This window comes from Mauremys reevesii, linkage group 1, assembly GCF_016161935.1.
Source record: "Mauremys reevesii isolate NIE-2019 linkage group 1, ASM1616193v1, whole genome shotgun sequence".
NCBI classification, from domain to species: Eukaryota; Metazoa; Chordata; order Testudines; family Geoemydidae; genus Mauremys; species Mauremys reevesii.
Genome location: NC_052623.1, coordinates 59,813,901 through 59,841,725, shown reverse-complemented (window position 1 = coordinate 59,841,725; position 27,825 = coordinate 59,813,901). Strand labels below are relative to the sequence as shown.

Genomic DNA, 27,825 nt, shown 5'->3' with positions numbered 1-27,825 from the left:
CACGGCTGCCAGACATGCCGCTCTGAGTTGCGTGGTAAGGGGGCTGGGGGTTGGATAAGGGACAGGGGATCCCGGGGGCAGTCAGGTGACAGAGCGGGGGGGGGGTTGGATGGGGCAGAGGTTTGGATAGGCATGGGAGTCCTGGGGGTCCTGTCAGGGTGGGGGTGTGGATAGGGGTTGGGGCAGTTAGGGGACAGGGAGTGGGGAGTTGGATGGGGTGGGGCCCCAGGGGGCAGTTAGGGGATGGTCAGGGGACAAGGAACAGGGGGGTTGGATGGGTCAGGGGTTCTGAGGGGGGCAGTAAGGGGGTGGGAAGCAGGAAGGGGGGCAGATAGGGGGCGGGGGCAGGCTGTTTCAGCATGCACAGCATTTCCTACCCGGCCCTCTAAAGTTTTGCAACCCCAATGTGTCCCTCAGGCCAAAACGTTTGCCCACTGCTGGTGTAGAGGTTCCCAATTAATCACCTGGTCTAGAGGTGGTCCTTGGGGAGCTAGCTGGTTACATGGTAGTGGATCTGCTTGTTTCTAGCAGATAAACTGTATTGATATAGGGAAAAATATACTATGTTACAGCAACTGTTGTAGTTACTACAAGGACATTACTCAGCCTGGTTGGGCGAGAAGGTGGTGCATTATATGATAGAGTTTTTGAGCAGTCTTTATAGAATACATGTTTAAAGCTGGCATGTTGACATGAATATGAAGCAGCTTTGAGGTTGCTGTACACAGAACTTGTGGTTCTCTTGGCTCTTAGCCTAACACCACCGGCTAAAGTTGTCCCACAGGTTAACCCATGCCAGGATGTAAGGATAAATGGCCAGAGTGGCTGGCCATGCTCTCTTGGCAGCAGGGCTGGCTTTAGGGCGATTCAGCCGATTCCTTGGAATCGGGCTCCATGTCCCTAAGAGGGCCCCACCATGTCCCAAAGAACTGCCACCGAAGTCCCGCCATTGTCTTTGGCAGCAGCTTAATCGTTGCCGCTGTCTTCAGCAGCATTTTGGCAGAGAGACTTTCCTCCGCGGCAGCAATTGAGCTGCCGCTGAAGACAGCGGCGGGACTTTGGTGGCAGCTTCTTCGAATCGGGGCCCCGCAGTGCCTAAGCCAGCCCTGCTTGGCAGCTATAGTGTGAATGAAGGCTTGTGCGGCCAGGGCTGGCTCTGGCTTTTTTGCTGCCCCAAGTGCAAAAAAAAAAAAGGGGGGGGCAGCTGGAGCAGCAAAGCGGGGGTGGGGGGAGCCTGCAGGGCAGCTGGAGCCAGGGTGCAGGGGGACTCTGTGCTGCAGACATGCCCCAACTAGCGGGAGGGAGGGGAAGGGAGCGGGGGAGAGAGAGGGGGGTGGCCAGGGCTGCTTTGGAGCGCTTGCCACGCAGCCCCAATGGCCACGCCACCTGCCGGGAGGGCTCTGCGCCGCTCCGGTTGGCAGAGAGTGAAGGACACAGGCTGCCTTGCCAGGCTTGCTACAGACCCGGCACCGGCTGGGGCAGATGGAGCGCACAGCCCACTCTCAGCAGGGTGCTCCCCTCCTCTGTGCAGCTGCCCCCTACAGGGCGGCCGGAGCAGCAAACAAAACAAAACGGCGGCCATGCTGTTCTAGGATCAGACGGAATGCTGCCTCGTAGAATCTGCTGCCCTAAGCATGAGCTTGCTCGGCTGGTGCCTGGAGCTGGCCTTGTGTGCAGCTTTCAGAGGGTGCTGCATTCCCAACAGGTTTAGTGAACATGTATCCCTCTTTCTTTTTAAGAGGGAAAAATCGTCATTATTAAAACAAATCTGGGAAACATGAGTTCAGAACAGGCATAAAATAAGGGAATACTAGACTTGTTTACAAAAGTGGCTTTCATTTTTAAAATTGTGAGCAACTTTGTGCACATTAAGCAACGAGGAGTGTAATACTTTTGTACTTTCTTCCTTGAGAGCTGACCATTTTTGTCTCTTGTAGAATATTCGGTGTTGTGCTCATCTTTGTGGACATTACTCTTGTGATTGTGGACCTAGCTATTAGTGACAAGGAAAAGAGCATAAGAGAGACCCTGGAAGGCATTTCCTTGGCAATAGCGCTCTTCTTTCTCGTGGATGTTCTCCTGCGGGTGTTTGTTGAGGGGTAAGATTAATGCCCAAGGGCCTGAAAGTTCAGCAAGATATCTTTGTTTAGGGACACTTTAAAAATGTGCACTGACTTCTAAAGAATCTGCACAGTGGATATGTGAGGTCTGACTCTGAATTCGCTTACACTGGGGTAACAACCAGTGCAGTTATTCTGGTCTCACACTAGTGAGTCAGGAGTCAGTCCTGTGATGTTCCCAGTGCTGGTCCCTAACACTGGCAATTCATTCATTATTTGCAATGACTAGCACCCTTAATTGGTTTGTACAGGTAACTGGGAAGCACTGTTCATGAATACTCTTAGCATGGCTTTAAGCTCTCTGGGGCTGGGACTCTTTGTTCTGTTTGAACAGTTAGTAGCACAATGGAGCATAACCCAATGACTAGGGCTCCTAGGTGCTACTGCAGTAAAACAATAAATTCGGTTTGTGTAGAGCAAAATGCTGTAATACCAGAGTTCTTAAATAGGCCCATTAATTCTAAAGGCATTACTCTGGTGCTACTCTGCATGAGGATAACAGAAGATAATATAAATACAAACTGCCCTGGCTGTCCAGAAGAGATTTAAAGCATTGCAATTGTACCACTGGGTATGCTGCTGCAGCATGGTATGTGGGCTGGCTAGTTTTGGTAGGCTTCATTCAAATCCCAACTTAAACACTCTCTTCTTATGAAGAGGGGAGGAGGGAATTCTTTTCCATCTTCCTTTTAAACTGGGTTATGTGACTTGGTGTTAAGTGGAGTCAGGTTTATAAAGGATTGATAAAAATCTGTTTTACTCCTAATAGAGTAACAAACAGGCTATTGAGGACCAATTCATCCATGAGCAATGCTTTGTAGCAACATGGAATGTACACTCTAGTACACTTCTCATAGTACTTTTAGATATTCTCTCCCCCCCCCTTAATTTTGTCTCTTCTTCCCTTTTGTATTTCAGCTTCAGCAATTATTTCAAGTCCAAACTGAACATTTTAGATGCAATAATTGTCGTGGGCACCCTGTTAATTAATATGGTGTATTCTTTCTCTGACTTCAGTGGTGCAGACAAGATCCCAAGGTAAGAAGTGTGATTTAATGGCTTAGAAAAGAGATGATCATATTTCTCTATAAATCCTTCTAAAACTTGCTAGTGTCTAGCCCTTCTGCTTTTTGAAGGGAGTATAGGGGAAGAACCCTGAACACCTGAATGTTTGTTTATAAAATGTTATACCCAAATTATCTGATCTCTTCCCTGGCTTTTTTGCACTGTTGAAAAACTTGTTATGGACCCTGTAAAGCTTTCTTTGCTGGGAGTCAGAGTGCTTTGGAGATAACAGGTGTTGCATAATACCAGAGAGAAATCCATTTTTTAATACAAACTACACTTACAGTGGCATGTGGAGTACATGCACTGCATGCCCAGGCAGCGTGTGTGTGTATGTATAGCAGTGTAGACTGAGGCACCTGAGGCTTAGGTGAGTAGAGTGCCCTAAATACCTGGACGCTCAGGATATATACTCCACATAACCAAGCAGTGCCTTCCAAATCTACACTTTTTTTTTTTAAATGCTCGGTGGTGGTGAAAGGCTCTGGTAGTGATGAGGCAGTGGAGCCTTTCACCATGGCATGTGGCTACACGTACAGCAGTGTGTCAAGTACAGGCACTGTAAGTGTAGACATAGCCTTACTTTGCAAAATTTGTCTTAAAAGTAAACTGCAGAAATCAGAACTAGTATTATAAACTGGAAACCTTACACTTACAACTGATTGGAGGCAGGGTTAACTCCTGCGTCTTTTGACTTCACTTTTTAAAGTGTCATTAGAAGAATGTGTGGTGTGATGTGATATACTTGGCAGATTTGAAAACTTCAGCATAAAAAAACCGAGCACTTCCAGCTACAGTTGGCAGGGGATTTTTGTTGAAAAGTTGTCAAACTAACAATTTGTGGAAATCAAACTTGTGGGAAAGGGTCAGTTTCAACAAACTGTTGGTTGGGAAGGTTTCTTGGGTTCAGTGGGAAAGGGAAAGAAAATTATTCTCACTGTCCTGTTGGAGCTGTTCTACTTTGTATACAGTAAATACTCATTGGACCAGAGAAATGGACTTGGTAGTTAGGGGATTTGCCTCTGATGTGGGAAATGCAGATTCAAGTCTTGTTCAAGTCCCTGCTCTGCCTGACCAGAACATGGGTCCTACACATCCCAGATGAGTGCCCTAACCATTGGGCTGTTGGCTATAATGGGATGGGGTCTCTTTTTTGCAAAAATTTCAAAAACACTCAGTTGTCTCAATGTGGTGGAACAAGAAAAATTCTGACATTTCAAAAACTTTCACAGGATAAGTAAACTGTACCTTCCGACTCCATCTTAAATTTCCTTTAAGGAAATTGAATGTCTACTTCCTGTTAATTTTGAGAAATGGTGTCCAAATCCCTTGGATGGCTATGAAAATTATGGTTACAGAGCTAGCTGCAGTGTTTCCCCCTAAACTTAAAACATATACAAGCATGGCTACATTGGTCAGGGGTGTACATGTGGGGGGGAACCCACCCCACCAACATAGCTATTCCAGCAAAAAAAAAAAAACACAAAAAAACTCAAACCCCGTGTAGAAGCAGCTCTGCTGACAAAATACTTCTGTTAGCATAGCTGATGTCATTGTTTGGGGAGATGTTCCTGCAGTGGCAGAAAAACCATTGGTGTATGTTGCATCCACACTAGTGGGCTATGCTGGCATAGGCTTTGTCTACACACTACAGAGCCTATGAAGTTCTTTTCCCTGTCCACTGGGGGCTATACTAGTATAGTTACACCAACATGGGCTCTGTGCTTTAAACAACCTAAGACCAGGACCTTGGGTTACAGACCCCTATGTACTAACAGTGATTACTTCAGCAGGCCCAACATAGGTTCATTATCTGCAGTTCTGAACTTCGGGAGCTGTGACCAGTGGTATATACAGAGTGACCATGCAGCCTTTTCTAAAACAAGGTATTGTTTTAGCAGTAGGAACACCGCATAGTGTAAGAATAAGGATTTTAAAACAATAAAACCATCTGTACCGGTCTCCCTAGAGCTTACTATTTCTCTCCCTCTTCTCTCCCCCCCCCCCATCCCCATGTTAGTCATGTAGGCCTGTCTTCAGGCTCTCTGCAGAACCTTTCTGTCAACCTGTTTCTCCCAGCAGCCCTTGACAACTGACCCTCCCACTTCCAGAAAGACTCTTTACCTGTTGAGTGCTGGTCTGTACTTAAAACTTACACTACATATAGCTATGTCAGTTAGCTATAGCTATGTTGGTCCCAGGATCTGAGCAAGACAAAGTGGGTGAGGTAATATCTTGATTGGAACACCTTCTGGTGGTGAGAGAAACTTTTGAGCCACAAAGGTCTCATCCACAGAAGATTGTCCAATAAAAGATTTCCTCACCCAGCTTGTCTCTCTGACATAGCTATGTCAGTTAAGAGTATGGGGTTTTTTAATAGACATAACTATGCCACTATAAGCCCTAGTGTAGATGTAGCTTATGTTGGCATAGAAGACCTTTTGCTGGCATAGAAAACCTTAAGCTATTCCAGCAAAAGCCATTGTATCCTGATATCAACTGCATCTACACTAGAGGGTTTGCTGACAGCTATCCCAGCAAAACTTTCTTCCTGCAGACAAGGCCCCATGCTGTCCTGATTTTTTTTAGGCTCCCAGCCCTGGCCAAAGAAGTCTTGACTAGGTTGGAGCCAAGGGAGGTATTCTTCCAGTTAATAGTCCTTCTCTTAATGACTCTAAAATGTTCTCTGTTCCCTTTCTCACTCCTCCAGGTCCCTTATCTCTAGCCACTCTTATTTCCTGCTTGTTTTTCCTAACAGCACCTTTTGACTCTACTCCATATAGTCAAATAAGTACATCCCTTACTGTAATTGGACAATCATAAATTAATAGAGCAGTCTCGTGTCCTTCACACAACTGTGTACTTTGATTGTGCTCTAGGTAATCTCATCACATGTAGGACAAGGCATTTTCTGGGATGGCATTTAGGGTATGTCTACACAGCAATCGGGAGGTGTGATTGCAGCATGTGTCGGCACACGTAAGTTAGCCTTGACTGAACTAGCTCACTAAAAATGGCAGTGTAGTACAGGCAGTGGCCTGGGCTAAGGGCCTGACTACAATCCTGCCTGGGACCCCAGGTACATGCCTGGGACCCCAGGTACATGCCTGGGCGCATAGCCTATGCTACTGTGGCTAAGATGCTGTTTTTTAGCAAGCTAGCTCAATGAAGGCTAGCTTTAGGTACAGCTACGTGGGCTGTCATGATTGCAGAGTAGGCCTTCTAAACAGTAACATGCTTTCCTAAAACCACTTGTCAGCAGAAAATTCTCTCACCACTTCAAAACTTAACTTCCTTCTGAGAATATTCATTATCCTCTTTCCCTCAAATGGATGAGTGATTACATTTGAGATTCTAGAACTGCTCCATTTTCCTGAACTTCTTGCATAAAACACTACACATATGGAGTAAGGAGCCAAAGGTGCCCATTTGATGTTCTTTGTCTTCTCAATACCAAGAGCCATTAACGTACTCAAATGAGTACAGTGACCTTGTACACCCTGGTATACAAACTGGGAAACAGGGAGATCTAGAGTGTTGTGGCTTGCCTAATATTGTGGAGATCTTACTATTGCTATGGGGATAGGTAGGGCAAGACTATACTTGCTGGCATCATCACTATACACAACAGTGAAGCAATGAAAACTTTCTCCATAGGTGAATTCCTGGCTGGCTTCATTGTAAGGCCAGTCAGAAAACTTGCAGTTAAACAGTTTGCCATCAGAAAAATGCAGTTTTGTTGTAAAATGATTTTGCAACATTTTGTACTTTGACACAATTTCACTGGGCAGAGGCACAGAAAAGCATTTTGACTATTTAAATATCCTGTTTTTAACAATTTCTGGAATAGAAAATTCCAATTTTTTTTAGAATTTAAAAAAAGGTTGAAATCAAAATACCTTGAAGTTATAAAATCAAAATGTGTTGACCCAAAACAATTTTTTTTTCAAAAATAGTGTTGGCTTTTATCCTCATTTGGAACAAAACAAAATTTCAGTCTGTTTCTGGCAAAACATAATGTACATCTTCTGTCCAGATCTATTCCATTGAAAAGCTAACATCTTCCTCTCTTTGCTAGAATGGTTATCATCCTTCGAGCTTTGAGAATTATCATTCTGATAAGAATATTTCGCCTGGCCTCGCAAAAGAAACAACTAGAAAAGGTGACCAGGAGGATGGTAAGTTCGCTTCATAGCAGCTTGTTTGAATGTGCTGTCATAGGTTTCAAACTCTCCTTATATTCTTAAAGCAGTAACTGACTTCAGCAGTGAAGGGTAGTAATAAGAATTTTCACTTTGTTCCCATCTCCTTCTGCTTCCCTCCCTTTAATTTGTGTCTTAGTTTATTCTGCACTCTGATTTTCCTCCCCTCATACCTAACACTACACAGTTCTCATTCTAAAACAGGCAGAACTGCAGGCCAGCAGATTAGTAATGGGATTCTGCCTCCTCCGCTAAGGCAATCTGTTCTAGTGATAGGAACAGGTATTGAGTTAGGGCACTGGGTAGCTGAGAACCATTTCTGCGCTTGGCAGTGTTTCCACTCTCAATATAGGGTCATGTCTTCTAAAACGCCATTGTCCCACTACAGCAGTGTGATGGCACTGCTGTGATGCCATGACTACCTGATGCAAACAGCCAATTCTGTCCTTCCATTTTCTGGCTCGACTTTATTTTATATTGAGCGAACTTGCAGGGCAGAGAGGCACTGCTGTGATGCCATGACTACCTGATGCAAACAGCCAATTCTGTCCTTCCATTTTCTGGCTCAACTTTATTTTGTATTGAGCGAACTTGCAGGGCAGAGAGGCACTGCTGTGATGCCATGACTACCTGATGCAAACAGCCAATTCTGTCCTTCCATTTTCTGGCTTGACTTTATTTTATATTGAGCGAACTTGCATGGCAGGGCAGAGAGAGGAAAATCTACTGTATCCCATGAATCTAGAAATGAATGGCTACAACTAAATCAGAGGCAAAAGCTTTTATTGTAATGCATCTTCTGCAGATATAAACAGAGCAGAAACTGCCTTCAAGTTTTAGCTTCCTGGTAGCATCTGATATTAAAACTCCATTTAATCATGTTTAGACTTAGCTTTGAATAAAAAGTATTTGGTAAACTATTCCTTCTCTTCTCCCCTCCCCCAGACTCTTAATGTAGGGTCAATTTGAAGTGCACTCAAGTTGGGGTTTTAGGGAACAAAATCAATATTCCATTGGCATCCTGCTTGTCAAATGTAGACTAATTGAGAAATTTCCAAGATATTTATATAGCTAGAGTTTACCCTGAGGCATCAACTCGTTAATCGGGGTCGGGGGGGGGGAACTGCAGGACCTTAAAGGAGGCCGGGGAGGGGGACTGTGTGTGATCTGTCCCTTACCTCACTTAAAATGTTAAAGTGCAGTTGAGCTGTATTGCATCCCACTAGGAGTTCAAAGGATTCCCTGGCATCCTTTCATAAGATAAGAGTAACCCTTGTGATCTGACTAGTTTCTCTCCGAAGGCCTCACTTGCACATGGGAGTAGCCCTGATTTTAGCAATTGGTGAAGATGCAACAAAGCTGATTCTCCCACCCACCCTCTCCTAGTGGATAATTGTATCATGGGGTTAAATGCTACTTCTAACAATTCAGCAATATGATGCAGCATACAACTGTGATCCATGTAGACCAGTCCTGTCGTGCATTGTCCGCTAACTAGGGATAGCTCAGTGGTTTGAGCATTGGCCTGCTAAACCCAGGGTTGTGAGCTCAGTCCTTGACGGCCATTTAGGGATCTGGGGGGGAAGTTGGGGATAGGTCCTGCTTTGAGCAAGGGGTTGGACTAGATGACCTCCTGAGGTCCCTTTCAACCCTGATATTCTGATTCTAACTAGAATAAGGCCTTGATAAGGTCAGCTCCAGTACAGCTATTGCTGGCTACTGATTACTGTATTGAAATAATTCCTGGGTACAAAACATGACCAAAAAGGCAGTTTCATGCTGCTGCTGAGTTACCTAGTGTGAGCCACTTGCTAGTCTTAAGCTTGAGCTACACTTGATACTTATACTAGTGTAGTTCTGTTGGTCAGGGGGCTGGGGCTGGGGATACACCCTAGTGACATAGACATGCTGACAAAACCCCCAGTGTAGACACAACTAGGCCAACAAATGGTTTTTGGTGGCATAGCTAATGGTCTTTGGAGAGGTGGTGGTCCTATACCAGCAGAAAAACTCCTGTTGATGTATGCTGCCTCTACACTAGGGAGTTATGCTGGCTATGTCAACATAAGCTGTACAGCAGTTTCTCAAACTACTGTACTGGTGACCCCTTTCACTCAGCGAGCTTCTGAGTGCAACCCCCGCCCCCTTTATATATACACCATTATAAATGCTGGAGGCAAAGCAGGGTTTGGGGTGAAGGCTGACAGCTTGTGACCCTCCCCATGTAATAACTTCATGACCCCCTGAGGGGTTCCAACCCCCAGTTTGAGAACCCTTGCTATACAGTGTGTATATAGCCTAACTATGTACACTTCCACCTGGAGTGGATAGGGGTAGATTGAGGCTCTGCCACTCAGTTACAAGGAGAAACAGTAACCATCTGGACTACGTCAGTACTCACCCTTCTAGACACTCACTAATCTTTATGGTTCCCTTGACTCTCCTTTTTAACTCATTTGTTCGTCTTTTTGACTGACAGGTCTCAGAAAACAAAAGGCGCTATACAAAAGACGGCTTTGACCTGGACCTTACTTATGTTACTGGTTTGTACAATTTTAAAGAACTGATGGTTACTCCAAAGTTAGAGCTGGCTGAAATTTTTCAGCTGAGGCTTTTCACCAAAAATGCATATTTGGGGCAACACTGTTCATAAGTTTCTGTTGGCAAATTGTTTTGGTTGAAGGGAAGAAAATGGAAACTTCAGTTCTTAGGGCTAGATGCACAAGGGGTTTGGGTGCTGTTTTTACAAAAACTGAAGAGGTTGTTGTGGTGCCCCCTTACACCTTATATAACTAGGGTGCTCTCCTGGGATGTGGGAGACCTGCTGTAGAGCAAGGACTTGAACCTGGGTCACCCACATCCCAGGAGAGTGCCCTGACCACAAGCCAAAATCACCATCCTGCCCCCGCCCCATAGTTTGCATGAATCTGTCCCTTAATCTGTTACTTTTTTGTTTTAAAAATGCCCAAACCATCTTGTTTCAGCTCAAACAAGTCTTTCCAATTTCTTTGACTTTGCTGAAATGTCCTCACTTGGTTGATTTGAACCAAAATTAAAAAATTTTTTGAACTGCCAAAAAACAAAATTAAATAACTAATTTGCAGACATCCTGTAAGTACCAGCTTTCTGGGAGAAAAAGGTACAAAACTAATTCACTGTCTTAAGCAGGTCTTGCTGTGTAGAGAATGCTGATTGAGAACTAGTATTTCCTCTAGGTGGAATATCTATTATTGCAGGGCTGTTTATTTGATAAATATCAAAGTATGGCCAGAAAATGTACTTTTGTAATTAAAAATTCAAATTTTAAAATCTGGGCTACTGCTGGTGATTCACAGTATGACTACTTGTTTGTGGGGTGGCCTGTAACTAATTGTTCATAACATTAATGGTGCTTCCACTCTCAAAGCTACACTTTGTCTTTAATAGCGCATAGTACTTCTTTCAGATTCATCCTCCGCTGACTATTTCCAATTCTTGTGGACTAACATAAATGTTTCCTCCATAGATCGTATTATTGCAATGTCATTTCCATCATCTGGGAAGCAGTCTTTCTATAGGAATCCTATAAAGGTAAAATCTCCTAAAATCCCTCAGGCATGTGACTTCAAAACTTTACAGCACTGAATTTCTGTGTTCCACTTCCAATCCCTTTTTGCTAGGTTGAATATGGATCAGATTGGGAATGACTAAACTAGCCTCTGATGGCCTCCAGGAAACCAACTTGAGGTCTGAGGCCAGTACTTAGTGGGCTTACGTCTAGATCACATGAGCATAAAAATTAAGGGTGCAGTCTGTCCATCTTGTCCTTGGGGTTGTCCTCTAGCTGCATGATTTGTTCCATAAATGTCCTGAGATTACCCTCACTTTCATTATCCATTTAAAGCCTTCCTGGGAAGGTCACTTTTTTGCTACCCAGGCTGTGTTAAATGATTTATAAAAGAGGCTGTTTTCTTTCTCAAATACAGAATAAGACTAAATGGTCACTTAAACTTTACTTAATCATCTTAGGAACTATGTAACTGTGTAAAAACTGGTGGTAGACTGGCTTAGTATCTAGATGAGAACCTGAACTATTCATTTCTTCTTTTCTTATGGTCTATTGTGACTATAGCCAGCTTCTCCGGTAAGGGCAGTATAATATTTAAGTGGCAGTGAAAATGAAGAATAATTGAGAGCAGATGTTAGGAGTTAATAAATGGTTATTTCTTATGTCTTATTTCCTTAAGGAAGTTGCAAGATTCTTGGATACAAAACATAAAGACCACTATACAATCTATAATCTTTGCAGTAAGTATGTGTAGCTACTGTTATGCTGGAGTTTGGGTGTTTCCCACAAAGTGCATCACAGATGTCATTGAAGCTGACTGGCTTAATAGCCATCTTTCATTCAGGCTAAATGAGGGAACAATTAAATGCCCTTTCATTTAGTGATAGCCAAAGCAATGGAAAACCATCCCATTAGGGACTGCCAATGAAAGTGGCAGCTGGTGACTAACTGCTGGTGCTATGTATCTGAGGGCTTGTCTCAGCTTACAGCACTGAGTCAGAAGCAGCCAAAAAGCATGAAACTAGGAGACAGTAACAAAAAACAGGTATCAGAGGGGTAGCCGTGTTAGTCTGGATCTGTAAAAGCAACAAAGAATCCTGTGGCACCTTATAGACTAACAGACGTTCCGCAGCATGAGCTTTCGTGGGTGAATACCCACTTCTTCAGATGCAAGTCTCTTGCATCTGAAGAAGTGGGTATTCACCCACGAAAGCTCATGCTGCGGAACGTCTGTTAGTCTATAAGGTGCCACAGGATTCTTTGTTGCAAAAAACAGGTAGGGTGGCTGTGAGCATTTTGGGCAGAGTGCTGGCTAGAATGGCAGGCTTGGAATTGAGAGAGGCAACTGCCTCCCATTGTTCATTTCTCTTGTATTCAGGGAAACAGGACTTTATGCATTCTTTGCAAATAAACAGGATTGCATAAAAAAAAACCCCTCATGGAAATAAGCCACTTGGCCAAAATGGGGGTTATGGACAGTCAGATCATGAGAACCAACATCGATTCAGTCAACCAGTTTAAAAATAGAGAAGATCAAGCTCAAAGGGTCATGACTTTGAAAACTGGCCTCCCACTTATTACCTCCACAAATCACTGTTGCAACTGATGGCAGTTGGTGGGAGTCCTTTGGGCCCACAATGAACTGAGGGTGCAAAATTGCAGACACAAAATAGGAAGCTGGCCTTCAAAGTTAAGCCTGATCCAGACAGGGCAGCTCAGAGGGGCAAGTAGGGCAATTTGCCCTGGACTCGGCAGGGGCTCCCATGAGAATATAGTATTCTATAATATTGCAACTTCTTTATAGAAGGTGCCCCCAAAATTGCTCTGTCCCAGGCCCCCTGAATCCTCTGTGGCCCTGGATCCAGATCTGCTTAAGTTGAATTGTGAATCTTTTCATTTAGTAGCACTGTCAGACTCGAGTACATAGTCTGAGCTGCTATTACAACATCTTCAAAACATAGGCAGAAAAAATAGCTTGACTTAAATTACCTCTACTGGCACAATTTTATTTATTTACCAGAACTCTAAACTAGTGTTAATCTGAAATGTTTGGGTTTTTTTTGTAGGTGAAAAAGGTTATGACCCTGTGTACTTCCATTACAGGGTGGAGAGAGTCTTTATTGATGACCACAATGTTCCCAGCCTAGAGTAAGTCATATGCTAGGGTTTCTGCAGCCAAACAACAATACTAGGAATAAAACAAGCTCTGACTACGCTGTAATTAATATGCTTTTATCTAGGGACATGCTGAAATTTACTGCCAATGTGCGTGAGTGGATGAAAAAGGATGAAAAGAACATCATAGCAATTCACTGTAAAGGAGGCAAAGGTAAGAACAAGTACTGTAGCAAAGAAGGGATTGGAAAATATAGGAGTATCATAGTTAAAATGGTGTGATGGCTACCCCTCTGATAGTTAAAATGGTGTGACACTTACACTTTTAAAATGCATTCATGTCTTACCTGCCTAAATTTCAGATTCTGATGCAAGTGTAATTTGATCATAGGATAGTTCAGATCTCTAGCCAGGCATGTTAATAACTACTTTGCACTTCATATACCTTGCATCAGAGGTGCTTAAAACCCTTTACAATGGATAAAGTTTTCAAAAGTACTTAATGTTGGCTTGAGATTCACTTACTCAATGGATGGCTCTAACAAATATTTATTAAAGCAAAACACGCATAAGTGATTGTCCTAAGGAGCTTCCCACTTGTAAGTAATTAATCTCATCAGTCACTTCTAATGCTGGACAATACAGCTTCAACCTGCCTTTGTAACACAAACTTATTTATAACTCTTACGTTATCCTATGTGTTAGTCTCTCATTTCCATGTTACCACTCCTCCCTTGTCAATACAGGTTTTGTGTTGGTTCACACCAGTTCTCTCTCTCTTCCCCCGTGTGTGGCCCCCCCCCCAGCTTTCTGGTTACTTTCTTTTCTTCTCACAAATGATTCTGCAGTTTGCTAAACATAACATTAAGCAGCATAAGCAGAACTGTTTATCAGGCCAGGCTCTTAAAATCCAAAGGCTTCTGTGAGGCTAAAATATGCCTTTGCTACCAGACAAGGGTGCTGGAATAATTTGTATAGTGGGGGTGCTGAGAGCCATTAAACCAAACTGTAAACCCTGTATATAACAGAATCCACTTCAAGCCAGGAGATGCAGCAGCACCTATGCTGGCAGCATGTAAGTCCTGTTTTTTCAAAAGTGACTTAAGCAATTAGGGCACTTTTTTGAAAAACTTTGTGTTGTGAGCCTTATGATCACAATTTTTTTTCAGAAGGGACGAGTGAAGCGGAGAGGCTTGCTGCAGTTTAGAGTCACTAGGTATAGAACCCAGATCTTCCCTCTGTACCAGTCCCCAGTCTGCTGCTAGCCACATGCTTCCTACATCAACTGTTTGTTTTAATAAGTTTGCATATTGAAGGTCTCTGTCTATCGGCATCCTGCACTTGAATTTCTCTCGTACAACTTTAGGCTAAAATTGTTCAAAAGCATGTGCCTAATTTTATCCTCCGAGTTGCCTAAACTTGTCAAATAACTGAGCACCTAACAGCTTTCATTGAAATCAGTGAGCTCCTGGGTGCTTGGCACTCTGAAAATCAGACATCTGCTTTTGAAAATGTTGGCTTCAATGTTTTGATGTGTGCCTGCTTCATGTGGCAGTTCTCCCTTTGTCAAGAAATCCATGTGCAGAAGTAACCCTCAGTAACACTATAGAATGACTGTGTAATCCTGGGGTTTTGAGGTATATTTGGCACTATCTCAAATTTAAACACGGGGGTCTGAAAAGTACTGACCATCTTGCTGTAGTTCATGGTAAAGTTGCAGAGAGGAATTATTGGGGGACATTCTCAAAGGAATCATTAGAGGAACTAGGAAAATGCAAAGCAGTTTCTACAGGTTTGTAAAAGCACATCTGAATTAAAATAAGTGTTGAATCCTGTCTAAGATTGTATTTTAGTTTCTAGTCTATATATGTATGTGGCCTCTGTTCAGAGTTTAAATTTTCATCTTGCATGTTGACTCATGTATAATGTATCAAAATACTGTGATATACCTGTAGTCTGTTTTTTTGTTTTTGTTTTGCCTTTCTAATAGGCAGGACTGGAACGATGGTTTGTACTTGGCTCATTGACAGCGACCAGTTTGAGAGTGCAAAGGTACGAGGGGGAAAAAAATCAATATTAGCCATTTGAGATTCACTTTTTTTAAAAATTTGTTAGGCCCCAGAAAGATGAGACATCTTCTGAGTAGATCATGTGTATTGACTAGGGAGAGGCCCTTTACAAAACACATCTCTCATTCTCCATGGAGAGCATAAGCCACTTTTAAAAGGCTTTGCCAAATGTGGTGGTGGTTCAGACAGTTAAATGTTCATAACTTGATGATGGGATGGAAAATGGCAGCCAGGAAGAATGGGAAGAGTGACTGGATTATGCTGAGATGATGCCAGCCATGGAAGCATTTGATTAAGCTGTCAAAATAATGACTTAAAAAAAAAAAAAAAAAAAACCCTCTCACTTTTTAAAACAACTATAACTAGGAATTTAAGCTGCTTATCTTACTCTAAAGCAAGACCTCCTCAGTTTAGTATCAAATCTTAAAATGACTCACGTATCCCTATTATCATGCACCTGTGTGGAGGGTGGAAGCACACCTCCCTTTAGAACTTGCCATTCTTGAAGATGAACTATACCTCTAAGAGTGGCAATTCTCATAATTAAAAGCAGGTCATCTGCTGCTGTAATGCAGCATAGCTGGATTTGTGGCCCTACTGCTTGGATAGCAAAAATGCTATATGTATGAATCACCTGCATCTGTATGAGAATCCTCAAAATTGATGTACTGGGTTAAGCTTCTCTTCTACCTGGTAATTTTTACAGACTTCTCTCCAATATTAGCTTGAATGTCCCCAAGTTGTGGGCTGTGGTGGCACCTTAAAAACTAGCAGATTTATTTGGGCATAAGCTTTCGTGGGTAGAAGTGGTGGTTTTTACCCATGAAAGCTTATGCCCAAATAAATGTTAGTCTTTAAGGTGCCACAGGACTCCTTGTTTTTGTGGATACAGACTAACACAGCTCCCCCCGATACTTGCAAATTGTGAGGGTTTTATTTTATTTTTTTCTTCCAAAAATTGTGTGCTGAATGATCTTGGTCCCTGGAATCACATCTGTGGTATTTTTCTGGAGTGCAAGGTTTTTATTTGAGGGTGATGGAGACAGATTGGGAGTAAAAAGGAGAGTTTCTAACAAGGTCTAGGTCTTCTAAACTGCTGATGGATGCTTTAGTAAAACCACTTAAATACTGTCATTTTCTGACTAGCAAATTCTTGTCCACCTTGAAGCATTCTCTGTCACAATAGGGATTGACTAGTCCTTGTGTTTCTAGTACTGTACTGACTCTCTCTAGCTTCCAAAGCAGCTGCTCTCCAGCATTGGCTTGAACTCTTTCAAACCTCTTACCACTGTTCACGTCTGATATTTTTCAGTTTTAGTGTCCCATTATAATTATATAATAGCACAACCTTCACTGTGAGCCAGCTGAAAAATTTGTCCTGTTGCTTCATTTGAAACTGACTCTTGTATGTAGGAGAGCTTGGACTATTTTGGGGAGAGGAGAACTGATAAAAGTACAAGTTCCAAATTTCAAGGAGTTGAAACACCATCCCAGGTAAGAGCCTAAACAAAGTGAGACGATTGTGGAGGGTGAGTTAGACCAAAAAAGCGCACACAAATCCACTGTGTAATTGTTTAAATGTAATGGATGGAAGAACTAGAATTCAAGTATTTTCCACAGTTCAGTTGAGAACTTCCAAACTTCTGTGCCATATGTCTGGGTAATGTGCTTTTTAGGAATTTAATGACTTCCCTCTACTAATTGGCCCCTCCCCTTTGGGGAGACTTCCCTTCTGTAGCTCCAGCATATGTGCTTGGCAGGGGGTTGAGGGGGAGAGAAGAGGCAGAGAGAGACTTAAATAAATAAAAGTTCAATACCTAGCACTTAATGTTAACCATGTGTTGAACAAATGATGCTTAGAGCTAGCTGGAAAACAATGTTCTGCAAAAATCATGTTTTTGAATTTTATTATTTTTTGCTGAACAGAACAAAGTCAAAACAGCATTTTTTTTAAAAGTGGGAAGGGATTTCAAGGAAAAATACCATTTTGGAAGAATGGAAATGGAAGTTTTTTGCCTTCCAGCTTCCCACCTAGAAGGAAGGCCTTTGTCAACTTCATTTGCTTTGAGTCAGGCAAAAAGTGAGTGAAATTGATAAGGGCCTTCTAGAAGGGCAGACAGTAAGAGATCTGAGTTTGAAACAGCAGCTGAGAAGACGGCAGTCTTCTGATGGAAAGTGCCCACCAACTACTCAACACCCCCTTAACAAGGCTTCTGTCAGACAAGTGTTAATCCCATTTTATGGATGGGAGTGTGGGGGGAACTGGCACAGACTGTTACTTCCCTAAGGCCATGCAGAGCAAAACTATGGCAAAAATGGGATTAAAATTGTGTAAATTTCTGTTTGGTAGCTCAAGTGAGAAGTGGCAAACTATCGGTCACTGAAAGCAACAGAGTCTATATGCACCAAATGTGGCGAGGACTGTATTTAACATAGGCAGCTTTATTTTGCATTGCAGAGTAGGTATGTTGGGTATTATGAGATCCTGAAGAACAAGTATAACTTGAAACTCCCACCAGAGAGACAGCTCAAAATAAAGAACATCAAAATCTACTCTATTAATGGTAAGAAGGAATACAAATTATGTGGACACTTTAGTCTTTTTCTGGTTTTGGAATGTTTTCCAAGTCACTTATTTCAACTCTGTATTCATACAGCTATATATTGAGTGCACTATAGACACCTTACTGGGGTCAGAATTACTAGAATAAGGTTTAAAAAAAAAAAAAAAAAAACTTTGCTGTTCCTTAGAAGCCAGGTAAAACATAATGAAATTCTACATAAATGTAAACTCAAGTTCTTTGGAACTCAGTTGCAGGTGAAATGAACACCTTCTGTGACAGAACCCATTTAAAAGGGGTACATTCTGCCTGACTTTCTTTCAGTGATGGCTTATTCCCTCCAACTGGCATTAGAATGGGGAGGGGGACTGTGAGGTGCATGCATTCAGGGACTAGAATTTTTCAACAGATAAGTGACTATATCTGGCATGGATCAAATGCTTTCAAGTGTGCTTGAGTCTGATATCTGAACAGTCTTTGCAGAGAAGCCAAGGACTAAAGTTCAGGTGCCCACCCATGGGGCACCTTACATTGCTGCTGCTGCTCCATGGCTATTCTGTGGCTAGAGGAATTGCTCTCCAGGGTGGTTTATTGGGGACCCTTCAACAAATTGATATAGATACTTTTCAAAGCATGATTCTCTTATGCCTACTAAGGAAGACTTATTTTGGTTGCCTTTTTTCCTACTGTCTTCCTGAAAGTTCCACATAAAAACTGCTTGCACACTAAAGAGTGCATTTATTATCGTTATAACACAGTGCATAGGGTTGATGTATCCTGTTCTATTTAACTGCTTTTTGTTCCAGCTCTATAATTTAAAGATAAAACCCTAGCATAATATAACTTTGATTCCTTCTAGGAGTTGGAAAAGGCAATGGAAGTGATCTTAAAGTACAGATAATTGTGAGAAAGAAAATTGTATTCCATTGTGTTTGTGCCACTCAAGAAAACTGTAGGGTAAGAACTCTGATGGCTCTAACAGAGGCATCTAACTAAAATGTCTTCACAATACTGAACTTGAGCACATTTTACTAAATTGTTACATCTGTTGGTTTTTGTGGGAAAATATTGGATGTAAGAAATTTCTCCCTTTCTGATAAGGGAATTTACCAATACAAGGAATAGAACACTTCAGTCTTATTTCCTGCACATCTTATGACTTGAAGCTCACAAGTTTTTCACAGGACAAAAGGAATGTGGATTTCCCAGGAAACTAAAGGTCAAACTCTAGATCAGTTAGTAAAACTGAGTATCTTGGCAACAGGAGGGCAACAGTCAATCACTTTCCTTATTTTTCACTGTAGAACCTTTAAGTAATTGGGTATTGTCATCTGAGCCACTGACTTAGTAGTGGAACACTTAATTAGCACTGCTAGATTGTGTGCATTTTATTTTCAGTTTGAAAACAGTTAGTCCAAACAGTTCTGTTTTTCTTCAGTTATTTTTTGATGCTGAAAATGACTTTGCAGTAATTGGCTTGGAAAACTGTCCTGTTATAAGCGGTGATGTGAAAGTCCGATTTGAATCACGAAGTGTAAGTATAGTGGAATAAAGACTGCATTCTTCTGGTACACTTCCAACTTTAAGATGTACAATACCAATAGATGCATATGTATCATTGGCATCCATGTGAAAACCCACTATGTAGGACAAGTCTAGCCTTGATTAAAAAGTATTTCCTCCTATGAAGGTAGACACTTCATAGCAAGTACTTGCAAATGTTTGAGTGCAAATGTTCAGCACTTGCGTGACTGCTTTGCTCTTCTCTCTCCATGACCTTGTGCTGTGACACATAAAGCAACTTCAGACAAAGTAACCTCAGACTGTACTGTAGCTCCTAATTTTACTCAAGGCCAAGGGGCACATAGCCAAAGTTACAACAAGAACAGGAATTGCCTGTCTCATTTGTTGCTTTCTTCTTTGGTGTAATGAAGGTGACACACAAACTTACCACCTCTTTCATTGACCCTACTATAAAATTCCAGCTAACATCAGTTATGTGAGACTGTTTTGATGTGGGCAAGCAGCAGCCCCTCAAGTTTTCAGGGTTGTGTGATTCTTAAACTATTAGTTCCTGCCTGTTCTGCCAAGGAACAATCTGTGCTGTACTAAATGGTTTTTAGAGGCAAATATATAAGAAATGTCATGTCCTAAGCAAAATTGTGTTTATCTTTAGGATCTTCCAAAAGGCTATGACGACTGCCCATTTTTCTTCTGGTTCAACACCTCTTTCATAGAAAATAACAGGTAAGATGTATTACAACAGGACAACCAGAGTGGCAGGTCCATAATGCTAGAACTTTCGGGGTGTGTGAGCAAATCTTAATAGAGTTAAAGAGAATCTTAAACATCTGGAAAAATGCAACATCTACTTCAAAACCTTTTGAGCAGAGGTCCCCAAACTGTGGGGTGTGCCTCCTAGGGGGTGTGGAGGAATGTCTGGAGGAGGAAGGAGAACACATCAGGGCCTGGGCCAGCATCCACAGAAGGCAAGGAAGGAGCACGCTCCAGTCTTGTCCCCAGCTCTTTGCCAGCCCCCAGTCTCAGCTGTGGCTCTGTTCCCAGCCCAGGGGCGAGGCGGGAGTGGAGCCGCACCTGGTCATGGGCCCAACTGTTGGCCCCCACTGCAGCCCAGCTGTTGGCCTTGGTCCTGCTCCCAGCCCCCTTACCCTTGGCCATGTGCCCTTCACTCCTCCTCCCTCCCCCCCAGCTGTGGCCCTGCTCCCAGCCCCAGAGGGCAGGGGCTGCAGATGGGTGGGGCGGGGGTGGACCTTCAAAAGTTTGGGGACTGCTGCCTTGGAGTTTAACCCTTTGGTAGGTAATAGTGCGATAAGTTGGAAACTTGTAGTGTTTGGCCTTAAACCATGACTTGGGAACAAACTCTCCGCGTTTTGTTTGCATAATGCAAGGTGCACTATACAGAGCTGACGAGATCCTTACCCTAAATAGTGTAGTCTAAGTCTCATGCAAATCCAGGAAACTGATCTTTGTAGCATTCCACATGACTAAGTATCGAAGCTGAATGTTTAGTTGCCTAAAATAAAATTTAAAAATTGTAACTCATTTTGTTGCTGCTTTCCTTAATCATCTCATGTGATAGTGGGGACCTTGTCTTCATATTTGTATAGCATCAGTATATTGGAGCCTTAGCATGCTCTTGGCAAATGCTTCTAACTTTAGGCAAGGTCTCTAGCGAGCACTATCGGAGGCATAAGGTCAACTTACAATTTGCCACCACATTTGCAAACTTGGGAGGGAGTGAAGGCTTTGGAGAAGACTGTCTTGGCACCATTCCCTGCATGTGGAAGCTGATGACCATCAGCACTTGCATCTGGGCCACATATACACTCGTGATTCTTAAACATGACACACATGCTCAGAATAATAGCTGCACTAGGCAGTACCCTCAATAGGCAATACATTAGTTAACAGATTTTAAGGTATTTAATAATGGTGCTCCCTTTTTTCCCCCTCTTCTTTTGCCAAGAGTGAAGTGAGCTGAAATGTGTAATGGTAAGAAAAAAGACAACCTAAATATTTCATGGACAATGGCCCTAAATCTGTGCTTTGTATTCTCTACATTGAAGATGCCATAAAACCCACTGAGGAGTTGGTATGCTCCTCCAGTTGTGTCTTCAGTTACCTGAAGTACTTGAGATGATTTAGACACCTACCAGAACACCTTTCTCTTGGCTGGGGAAGGCACACTCCTTCCTTCTGGTACAGTAGTGCAAAATGCCTGTGTGCTTAAATCTTAGTGCTGTCACTAATTAGGGATTTCTGGCAGTAGAGATTGCACTTGCAGTGTAATGTCAACTGTCCAGCTAAACAAATGCTTGTTTAGCACACTTCAGTGAAGTGTTTAGTGAAACACAACAGTGGGAAGGAAGCCTCTGATGTGTCCTTGAGGGATTATCGGCTATGAAAAGAGTTGATATCAGGATATGTGATCCTGGTTAAAAGGATTTTTAAATCCCTTTCATGGCTTGATTAAATCAAAAGCTAAACATTGTTATCGTGCCTGCAGAAACAGAGCTGAAGACTTAGTTTGGATTTAACACTGCATGGGTGAGGTAAGAGAAACACTCATGCTCTTTCAAATGAGGTTCAAATCCACAAATATCCTAAAGTCACTGTCCCATAGAGCTTTTCCAAATTTGGGATAAATTGTGTATCTGCAGCTGATGTTGAGAGTTAAATTTTATTGTATCCATTTTTTACTGATCACCAAAAAGCAAAGTACTTGGGCAAAATAATTTTTGGCTCTGAACTTAAAATTGGTACCACTTTATCCCCAAATGTGGCTGGTGCTTGTATCATGAAGCACCAGCCATAAAGCAGATAGTCAACAATTCTATTAGACAAGGTTATATAGTTCACTTTATAGCTGAACTTGGTTTTCTAGCTCACCATGGTTGTCAAAATGGTGTAATGCATTTGGTTAGCCAACTCTTCAGTGCTTGGAAGTAAACCAAAAATATTCAAAACATGAAACACATTCTTAGCTCTCATGTTTCACTTCCTTTTCAAGCCTGCTTTCATACCATACATAAGAGGGCAGCATGTTTGAACTGTAGAATAACTAAACAGCTGACAATTCTGTTTTCCAGGCTTTACCTTCCTAGAAATGAGTTGGATAACCCTCATAAATCCAAAATGTGGAAAATCTACAGGGAGACGTTTGCTGTGGAGTTGAACTTTGTAGAACCATAATGAGAAGTTGTCAGCTTTTGTTTAAAAAGTTGTTTCCCTCAAAGAATCATGTTTGGTCTTCACCAATATGGTGGCATCTTCTGAGAGTCTCCGTCATGTAATTCTTGGTGTATTTGTATGGAGATACAGTATCAATTAAAAGTTGCAACAAGGAAAAATACCTCCTGTATAGTTTCTTAGTGTGGCATTATCTGAAGAATTTAATGTGTTAAACACATTTGTACTATGCATAATATCAAAGAACTTAATTTCTTGATCTGAGCACATTGCACATTCTCAATCTTTTTTTACAGTATCAACATTTGAGTTAAAAACAAAATCCAGAGTTCAAACTATACACTACCCTATGCATGCATACTTCTTTACAAACATCCAGTCTTTTTTGTGTGTATACACACACACACACACACACACACACACACACACACAATCTGTTACCCTGATAGCTAAGGAACCCTGCAAAAACATGAGAATGTTGTCCCCTACAGATGGCTGCAAACCGCCTTTATAATAAAGGAAAACCCAAAGCTGTTGAACTGATCTCTGCAGGGTTTTAACTAGAACAGATGACAAAATGAACAAGGGCCCTCACAACTTAAGGCGGAGTGGGGGACTCTGGATCTCAAATACATTCTTTCCCACCAAATAATGAGCTAGCAACTACTGCAATATGCGCTGATAGAAAAACTAAATCTGAATTGTCTCAAGCCAAGTCAATCACCAGAGCATGGTGGTCTCTATCTGGCACAGGCCCCGAGAACTGGTAGGGCAAAGACAGGTTAGATATGACAAGGAATTAGTCAACTCTGGCTGTGCTGGTTAAATGTAACTATTGAGACCAAGCTCTTTCAAACACTTCACTTCCCCTCTGACAGGGCGGGATGTCCAAACTCTCTTGGACAGTAACTTACCTGTTTCTGATGTTTGGGTTTTGGGGTTTGAAAGGTTCAAAAAGCTTCCATCCTTTTCAAGTTTGAGACACTCCCTGCTTTCATTTTTAGCTAATTCTTTAACTAAACACAGTCTCATTCCCCTGCTCAAGAGCTGCTTGTGTGCCTCTACAAAGATTGCTGCATCACTCCGCACTTCATTTGAGTGTCAGCTTTGTTCTCTGAGCTAATAAACCTTCAGGCTGAATACTGGTTTTCACACGATGCTTATTGTATCTATCTCAGTTGTGCCATAGCAATATGGGCCTTGTAGGTGATGCATTTTTTTAACCATGTGCCATTTATAGTACATGAATGCAAGTTCTAAGACTTAAGGGTAGTGCTGATCTTTTTGCATGGCAGCAGTCTTTGATAATGTGACTCTAGCTGCAGAGCTTTTGGAAGGACAGGTGTGAAATCCAGCTAGGTAGACTCAACAAGGGGCACTTCTCTCAACCTAACCACTGAAGTGCCCAGGGGAAGAGGAGATGAAACATTCAGTAAGTGTTGGAAAGACAGGGTTTATGGAAGGCCTACAGCAGGTGAATGCCTACAAGTTCAAGGCAGGGGCCTTCACTGGGATACTTGGTGCAAGAACACTGGACATTACAGCAATCTAGGGGATAAATCTGCTTTCATAACAGTAAAACTCTAGAACTAATGTGGTTTAGATTCTTGGTAGTCTGACACTTACTAGCCAGGGAAATGGATTCTCATCTATTCTGACTTTGTGATTACAGCCTATGCTAAATGCTGTTCTAGGTGTAGTGCCAGCCAGAATGATTGGTCCTGGCTACATGTAGGAGTAAAAAGAATTGGTGTTCTTAAATACTTTCCTGTATGCTTGAGCAAAAACTCACCACACTGCAATTAACTTCAAAAAACTTTATTCACATTTATAACTCAAGTCACATTCAGCCACTAATTGGATTTTGTGGAAAATGAGGTTGCTGTAACTTCTACATGTTAAATTGTGACAGGCTTTTTTGAGAAAGGGAAACACTTTCAGAAGGTCTCTGTAGACACCCAACAACTATAAAACCTCATAGGCCTTAGTATGTCATGAAGTCAAAGCCATAATAGAAAATGTAGTACTAGGTGGTTGTTGGTAGCAGATCTGTACTAAGGATGTAGGTCTGTTAACTCTGTCTTGCAGGGCAGCTCTACTTTGAACAGTGACTAGAATAAAATAGCTTCACACATGATGTCATAATTGCAAATGGTAGTGGTGTTTTTCAGACTCCTGTAACACTGCAGAACCCATACAGTGATTGGATCTCTATTAAATTGAAGAAGGGCATAGCCCTTTTGCCTGTACAAATACACTAAAGTGTCTCAGGGGGCAAGTGGAAAAGCTAGCCTGCAGGAGACAAACCTGCCTGACTTCCAATCTCAGCTGACTACCATGCTGGCAGTTGCAATAAGCCCTCTTGCAAAGTGAACAAGCCTGACCTGGCAGTCAGATGCACTCAGTGATGCTGTGTCTAGTTACCTCAAAGTTTTAGATGAGCTCTCTCAAATCAGGCTGCAGTGATGGGTGCTACAGGAAGCTTAGTATACTGGCTATTTAAATGTCTTGACAATTTGCTCTCGCTTGGCTAGAGTCCAGGTAAGCCACACTTAGGATAGGCAACTACTGTTTCGGGCAAAAGTAGATCATATTTTTTCAATTTGAAAAGCAGCTTTTAATACTTACTGAAGATGGAAGTAGCAAGTAGAATTATTGTGGAAGATCACCACCATGGGGAAGATGCACTTAAAGTGCCCCCATCCATGCCTGAAACCCAAAATGTGTGTACAATCATCAATGTTTGAGGTACTTGAAACAGGAATGTGTGTAGTGGAGGGAAAGGTAGCAGTCTCACTATTACAAGCAAAGAGTAGTCTTTCACTTTACCAAAGCTTCAGAAGCTGGCTTCACTCACAGCTTAAACGACCCTGTAGAACAGCCAACTGATTCTTTCCTACCTAGAAGAGAGAGACTGATTTTTTGTAACAGGTTCTTCTCCTGAAAACTATTAAATAGAACTAAAACACCTGTTGGCCACTTTGAAAGTGAAACTGCCTTAACTGAAATTTAACCTAGCTGAAGTATATTTTACTAATCTCTGCTCTTAATATTTTAAAACCTACTTTAAGTGGTGTTCATCTATGGATGTTAACTCAAACTGTGCCTGACTATTTTGACACACTTGTAATTAACTTTAAAGTGAAATCAATTTTGTCTCTAGTGCCAGTGGCACAAGGATTATTTGTAATAAGGGGACAACTATCTTCTAGGTATGACTGTCCTTACCAGCCAGTGTACATTCTCATGTGTTCACCCAAATTAAACTTCTGTGCAGTGCTCATGCTTAGTTTAAGATTTTTTGCCTTATTAGTTTAACAGAATTGTAGAAGAGCTGGGAAAATTCACAAGTCTTTGCCTCTACTTAAATTTATCCTAGAAAACATGTTCTCAATTATTCACTAGAAACCCACAGCACAGGTAGACTAAAGATTTGTCACTAAACTTTTAATTTGAGCTGTATGGATTAGACACATGGCTCTAGGTATATTTTAGTTTCACTGACTATATAAGTAACTTCATCAGGTCTCCAGTATGAGCATTTGTAAAAATCTAATGTTTTATTTTCATGAATAGTTGGCAACACTACTGCTGGAATATTCAGGAAGATGAAGACCAAAGGAATTATGTATCAATAAATACAGGTACACAGTTGAAACAGTTGCACTATTCATACTGCCAAATGTAATTGGTAGTGAATAGTTCACTTTGATTTTGTATTAAACCAACTGAAAACATGCTTTGAAATAGCTTAGTGTCAACTTTAGTAACTTGACTGTAGTAAAAGTTTTTGAAAATCCTGTTTCAGCTGTATTTGTAATACTTGATGTAAATCATGCCCTGGCTGTAGCAGAAGCGGGATTTTCAGAAACTTTACTACAGTCAACTTCAGGAAGTTGACACTAAGCTATTTCAAAGCATGTTTTCAGTCGGCCTAATACAAAAGCACTGCTTTTTAAAAAAAAAAAAAGCACTACTACAAACCATAAGACATTACTGACACAGAATTAAATCTTCTTTTTGTTCTTCCACCTGCTATACAACTAACCTAGACTCTACCAACCCAGCTTTCAGCACTTGACTTGCACTACTATTACTATTTTTTTCAAATTAAAATGTAAAAGATTTGACAAATCTTGCAACCTGTATCCCATGTTGATGGTTTGACATTATTCCTACATGTACTATACAAGAGACTAACAGTGACTCCAAATACCCCTGAACTATCTTTTGTTACAGCAGGGCATAACAGTATTTAAAAAAAAAAAAAGCTTGAATTTCCTTCCTATGGTGCTCTTTCCTGTGAGGGTGTGAAGGTGCCTGAACTGTGACTAGGACCAGCTGAGAGGAAGGAATGCCTTGCACTGGTAAACACTCATCCCCCTCACTATCACCAAGATAGGCTAAAAAGGTTGCCCACCCCTGTTATAGCTTAAGGGCCACATCAGGGAATAGAAGTTGTATGGTGGGCCATGAATGCTCACAAAATTGGGGTTGGAGTGTGCAGGCTCTGGGGTAGGGCTTGGAATGAAGAGTTTGGGGTGTAGGAGGGTGCTCTGGGCTGGGATTAAGGGGTTTAGAGAGGTGCAGGCTCTGGGGATGAGAGGTTTGGGGTGCAGGAGGGTGCTCTGGGATTGAGGGGTTTGGAGGTGGGGTGAGATCAGGGCTGGAGCAGGGGGGTGGGAGACTCAGGTCAGGGGGGGAGGCTCTGAGCAGTGCTTACCTCAAATGGCTCCTGGAAGCAGTGGCATGTCCCTTCTCTGCCTCCTCTTAGGAGGTATGGCCAGGCAGCTCTGCGCACTGCCCCATCCACAGGCACAGTCCCTGCAGCTCCCATTGGAGCACATAGGAGCTACAGTGGGGCTGAGCGGTGTGGGGCAACCCCCTTGACCGGAGCAGGGCTGAGCCATGTGGTACAGCTCACGGGCCAGCTTAAAAGGGCTTGTGGGCTGGATTTGGCCAGTGGGCTGTAGTTTGCCCACCCCTGGGCTATAGCTACCCGCACTCTAGCCAAAAATGAGTGGCTATGAGCATTTAAAAAAGGCTCCAATGACAAGGTGGCTAAAGCATTCCCCTTTGGTAAACACAAAAGCTGCCAGGCAGCTATTTTAAGGCCATAGCCTCAAAGACTCTGACTTCCAGAATGGAAGCAAATATTTAAGGGTATCTACTTCCTTCCCTAACCCACTGCATCTGGCCCCAAATCTTGTTCCTTTTGGATTATGACAACTGAAGTATTACCATTCCTCCAACCATCATTGTGATCAAAGTATGGAGCAGGCCAATGGGAGCTTCAGGGGTGATACCCACAGGCAAAGGCAGTGTGTGGCAGAGCCACCTACCCCACCCCACCCCCAGGAACCACTGCTGGACCTGCTGGCTACTTCTGGGAGCGGTGCAGGGCCAGGAAAGAAAGGGACCCTGCCTTAGCCCCAC

At 42.3% G+C, this 27,825-nt stretch overlaps 2 protein-coding genes across 2 annotated transcripts in view; one reads left to right on the top strand and one right to left on the bottom strand.

The window, feature by feature from the left end:
- Positions 1 to 20,683, bottom strand: part of LOC120408276 (fibrinogen-like protein 1) — a 67,564-nt gene extending 46,881 nt beyond the window's left edge. The window contains exon 1 of the mRNA XM_039545001.1: positions 20,620 to 20,683. Within this exon, the coding sequence (XP_039400935.1) occupies positions 20,620 to 20,675 (56 nt within the window). The 5' untranslated portion in view covers positions 20,676 to 20,683. The remainder of the gene's footprint in view (positions 1 to 20,619) is intronic.
- The window catches only part of LOC120408273 (phosphatidylinositol 3,4,5-trisphosphate 3-phosphatase TPTE2-like), a 41,071-nt gene extending 18,519 nt beyond the window's left edge, over positions 1 to 22,552 (top strand). Inside the window, exons 5-19 of the mRNA XM_039544988.1 lie at positions 1,938 to 2,099; positions 3,039 to 3,158; positions 7,264 to 7,363; positions 9,867 to 9,930; positions 10,893 to 10,957; positions 11,614 to 11,674; positions 13,001 to 13,082; positions 13,175 to 13,263; positions 15,040 to 15,101; positions 16,532 to 16,612; positions 17,577 to 17,682; positions 18,539 to 18,636; positions 19,118 to 19,213; positions 19,856 to 19,926; positions 22,290 to 22,552. Of these exons, the coding sequence (XP_039400922.1) occupies positions 1,938 to 2,099; positions 3,039 to 3,158; positions 7,264 to 7,363; positions 9,867 to 9,930; positions 10,893 to 10,957; positions 11,614 to 11,674; positions 13,001 to 13,082; positions 13,175 to 13,263; positions 15,040 to 15,101; positions 16,532 to 16,612; positions 17,577 to 17,682; positions 18,539 to 18,636; positions 19,118 to 19,213; positions 19,856 to 19,926; positions 22,290 to 22,392 (1,360 nt within the window). The 3' untranslated portion in view covers positions 22,393 to 22,552. The remainder of the gene's footprint in view (positions 1 to 1,937; positions 2,100 to 3,038; positions 3,159 to 7,263; positions 7,364 to 9,866; positions 9,931 to 10,892; positions 10,958 to 11,613; positions 11,675 to 13,000; positions 13,083 to 13,174; positions 13,264 to 15,039; positions 15,102 to 16,531; positions 16,613 to 17,576; positions 17,683 to 18,538; positions 18,637 to 19,117; positions 19,214 to 19,855; positions 19,927 to 22,289) is intronic.
- Positions 22,553 to 27,825: the final 5,273 nt, after the last annotated feature.